This window comes from Neopelma chrysocephalum, unplaced genomic scaffold (assembly GCF_003984885.1).
Source record: "Neopelma chrysocephalum unplaced genomic scaffold, ASM398488v2 Primary Assembly neopelma1_187315, whole genome shotgun sequence".
NCBI lineage: Eukaryota > Metazoa > Chordata > Aves > Passeriformes > Pipridae > Neopelma > Neopelma chrysocephalum.
This window is the reverse complement of record NW_020939123.1, coordinates 7,906-10,981: the sequence shown is the minus strand read 5'-3', so window position 1 is coordinate 10,981 and position 3,076 is coordinate 7,906. Positions and strand designations below refer to the sequence as shown.

At 58.6% G+C, this 3,076-nt stretch overlaps 1 protein-coding gene across 1 annotated transcript in view; it reads right to left on the bottom strand.

The window, feature by feature from the left end:
- Window positions 1-2,073: 2,073 nt before the first annotated feature.
- The window catches only part of LOC113963004 (SH3 and multiple ankyrin repeat domains protein 3-like), a gene marked incomplete at its 3' end in the record, with an annotated part of 7,150 nt that continues 6,147 nt past the window's right edge, over window positions 2,074-3,076 (bottom strand). Inside the window, exon 4 of the mRNA XM_027673799.1 lies at window positions 2,074-2,314. Within this exon, the coding sequence (XP_027529600.1) occupies window positions 2,074-2,314 (241 nt within the window). The remainder of the gene's footprint in view (window positions 2,315-3,076) is intronic.

Sequence of the window (3,076 nt, the reverse complement as noted above, 5' to 3'; positions counted from 1 at the left end):
CTCCCCCCTCCTGTCAGGGACTTGCAGAGCCACAAGGTCCCCCCTGATCCCTACAGACATCCCAACAAATCTCACACTTGTACAAACCCAGCTTCAGATCCCACCTTTCACTGCCTCTGCTTGCAGAGATCCCTGGCAGGACCTGCACAGCCCAGTGAGGGCTTGGAGGGACTTTCCTGAGGCACCAACTGCACTCAGGAGCAACTCACGGGCAAGGATTCCGTATTTCACAGAATCATGGAATGGTTTGGGGGGAAGGGACCTTAAACTTTTCCAGTTCCACCCCCTGCCATGGGCAGGGACACCTTCCACTAGCCCAGGTTGCTCCAGCCTGGCCTGGGACACTTCCAGGGATCCAGGGGCAGCCACAGCTGCTCTGGGAAATCCATTCCAGGGCCTCCCCACCCTCCCAGCCAGGAATTCCTTCCCAATATCCCATCCATCCCTGCCCTCTGGCACTGGGAAGCCATTCCCTGTGTCCTGTCCCTCCATGCCTTGTCCCCAGTCCCTCTCCAGCTCTCCTGGAGCCCCTTTAGGCCCTGCAAGGGGCTCTCAGCTCTCCCTGGAGCCTTCTCTTCTCCAGGGGAACCCCCCCAGCTCTCCCAGCCTGGCTCCAGAGCAGAGGGATCCAGCCCTGGCAGCAGCTCCATGAATGTTTTCCCAATCCATGATCCATCCCTGGATTCCACACAACATGATTTCAACATGATTTCCAGCTCTTTGGGGTTGGACTGAACCTCCAGCAGCCTCTGCTCTCGAAGCATTTCCACATTCCCACCCCTGAACCAACCACCCAGGACCCAGTTTGGGAACCCACCCCTGTCCCCCACAACCCCTGGATCCTCCTCCCAGCCCGTGGCACTGGGGCAGGATCCACCTCCAAGATCAAGAATGACATAAATCAGACTAAAATCCCAGTTCCTCTCTGGTCACTGTGGAAGGTTTGGGACACCAGGCTTGGATGGGGTTTTTCCACATTCCCAGGAGATAAGATTCAATCCTGCACATCCTGCACCATTTTACCCCATTTTATCCCATTTCCAGTTCAAACCTCCAGAGCCTTGGGCACTTTCCACCCATGGAAGTCACGGCAGGAGCTTCCCCAACACGGGGCAGCCCCTGATATACCCAATTTTCCTGTTTGTTTTTTTTTTTTAAGATTCCTTCTCCTCTTTTCTTTCTCAGGCTAATCCCACAGATTTGGTTATCTCAGCTCCATCTCCTGTGGAACTTCAGGTGCCCCCATCCCAGCCTGTCCCAGGTGTGTATCCACAGAAATCCTGGGGCTCTGAACATTCCCAAGCACCCTCTGAACACACTTATTGGGTGTGTTAAACACACAGTTTGATTTGGCATCGCCCTCACAACCAAATGATGCCGTGGGGGGTCACTCCTTTCCATGGAGCACATCCCTGGGAAGGAATTCCTGGCTGGGCGGGTGGGGAGGCCCTGGAGTGGATTTCCCAGAGAAGCTGTGGCTGCCCCTGGATCCCTGGAGGTGTCCAAGGCCAGGTTGGACAGGGCTTGGAGCAACCTGGGCTGGTGGGAGGTGGGTTTGGGTTTGGTGGCACCATAAACCTGTTGGAACAGGGTCAAAGACACACCACAGCCGGTTTTTGGGTTTGGTGGCACCAGAAACCCTTTGGGACAGAACCAAGGACCCACCACAGCCAGTTTTGGGTTTGGTGACACCATAAATCTGTTGGAACAGGGTCAAGGACCCACCACAGCCGGTTTTTGGGTTTGGGGGCACCACGAACCTTTTGGACCCACCACAGCCAGTTTTTGGGTTTGGGGGCACCACGAACCTTTTGGACCCACCATCAAGGACCCACCACCGCCAGGCACCTCCTCCAGACCTTGTCCTGCTTCTCCTAAGCCACAGCTCAGCTGGTTCCTGCCCCACGGCTCAGCCCGTGCTAGCCCAGGGGGTGACACTCCAACCCTCCATCCCACGTGCCAAGAAGGAGGGTGGCAGAGCCCCCCCATCCCTGGCAGAGCCCCCCATCCCCAGCAGAGCTGAGCAGGGAACCCCTGGACTGCTCCAACCCCACCTCCCACCCCGAGCAGGACCAGGCAGCCCTGGTAGCAGGAATTCCACGGGACGCTCCCACCTCACAGAGCTGGAAAGGGCTGAGCCTTTCCTGCCCACGGGGCCCATCCCTCCCCTTCCCAAAGGGATTTCTCCCCTCCCCCAGGCTGTCTTACCTACGGATTTTGTCCGTGGAATTCCTTTGCGCAGGGAAACGTGGGGCTTCTCAGCTCCCGCCAGGACCCCCGAGTGTGCTGCCATGCCCTGGCGTTCAAAGAGGGACTGCAAGGCAAAAAACAGGGAATTCCCATTCCAGACCCAGCTGGGAGGAGCCCACAGTTCCCCTCAGCCCTTCCCGACCCTGCTGGGAAATGGGATCTGCCCGCACGGCCCCGTCCCTGGGGACAGGGATGGATCCCCCTCCCCTGCACCTCCCCTCGCACCAGGAACCTGCTGGGACAGGGCCAAGGACCCACCACACCTGGGGTTTGGGCTGGGTGGCACCAGAAACCTCCTGGGACAAGGTCCCAGTCAGTTTTAGGGTTTGGTGGCACCGTGAACCTTTGGGGGCAACGTCAAGAACCCTCCTCTGGTGAGAGCTGGTGCAGCTCCCTGGTGAGATCTGCACTTCCCTGGCCTTGCTCCTGCCCCATCCCTGCTCTCCAAACCCTGGGTGTTCCCAGACTCTCTCTCTCCTTATTCCTGGGGAATCCCCCTCCCAGCACAAGCCCATCAGCAGCTCCACTTGGCACCACGTGTTCTCCCCTCCCTCTCCCTCCATGTCCTCCCATCCCTCTCTCTCTGTGTCCTCTCCTCCCTCTCCCTCTGTGCCCTCCCATCCCTCTCCCACCATGTCCTCCCATCCCTTTCCCTCCGTGCCTTCCCATTCCTCTCCCTCCATGGTTTCTCCTCCCTCTCCCTCTGTGTCCTCCCATCCCTCTCTGTGTCCTCACTGCCTCTCTCCCCACACCCTCCTATCCCTCTCTCTCCCTGCCCTTCCCTTCCTCTACCTCCATGCCCTCTCCTCCCTCTCCCTCCATGTCC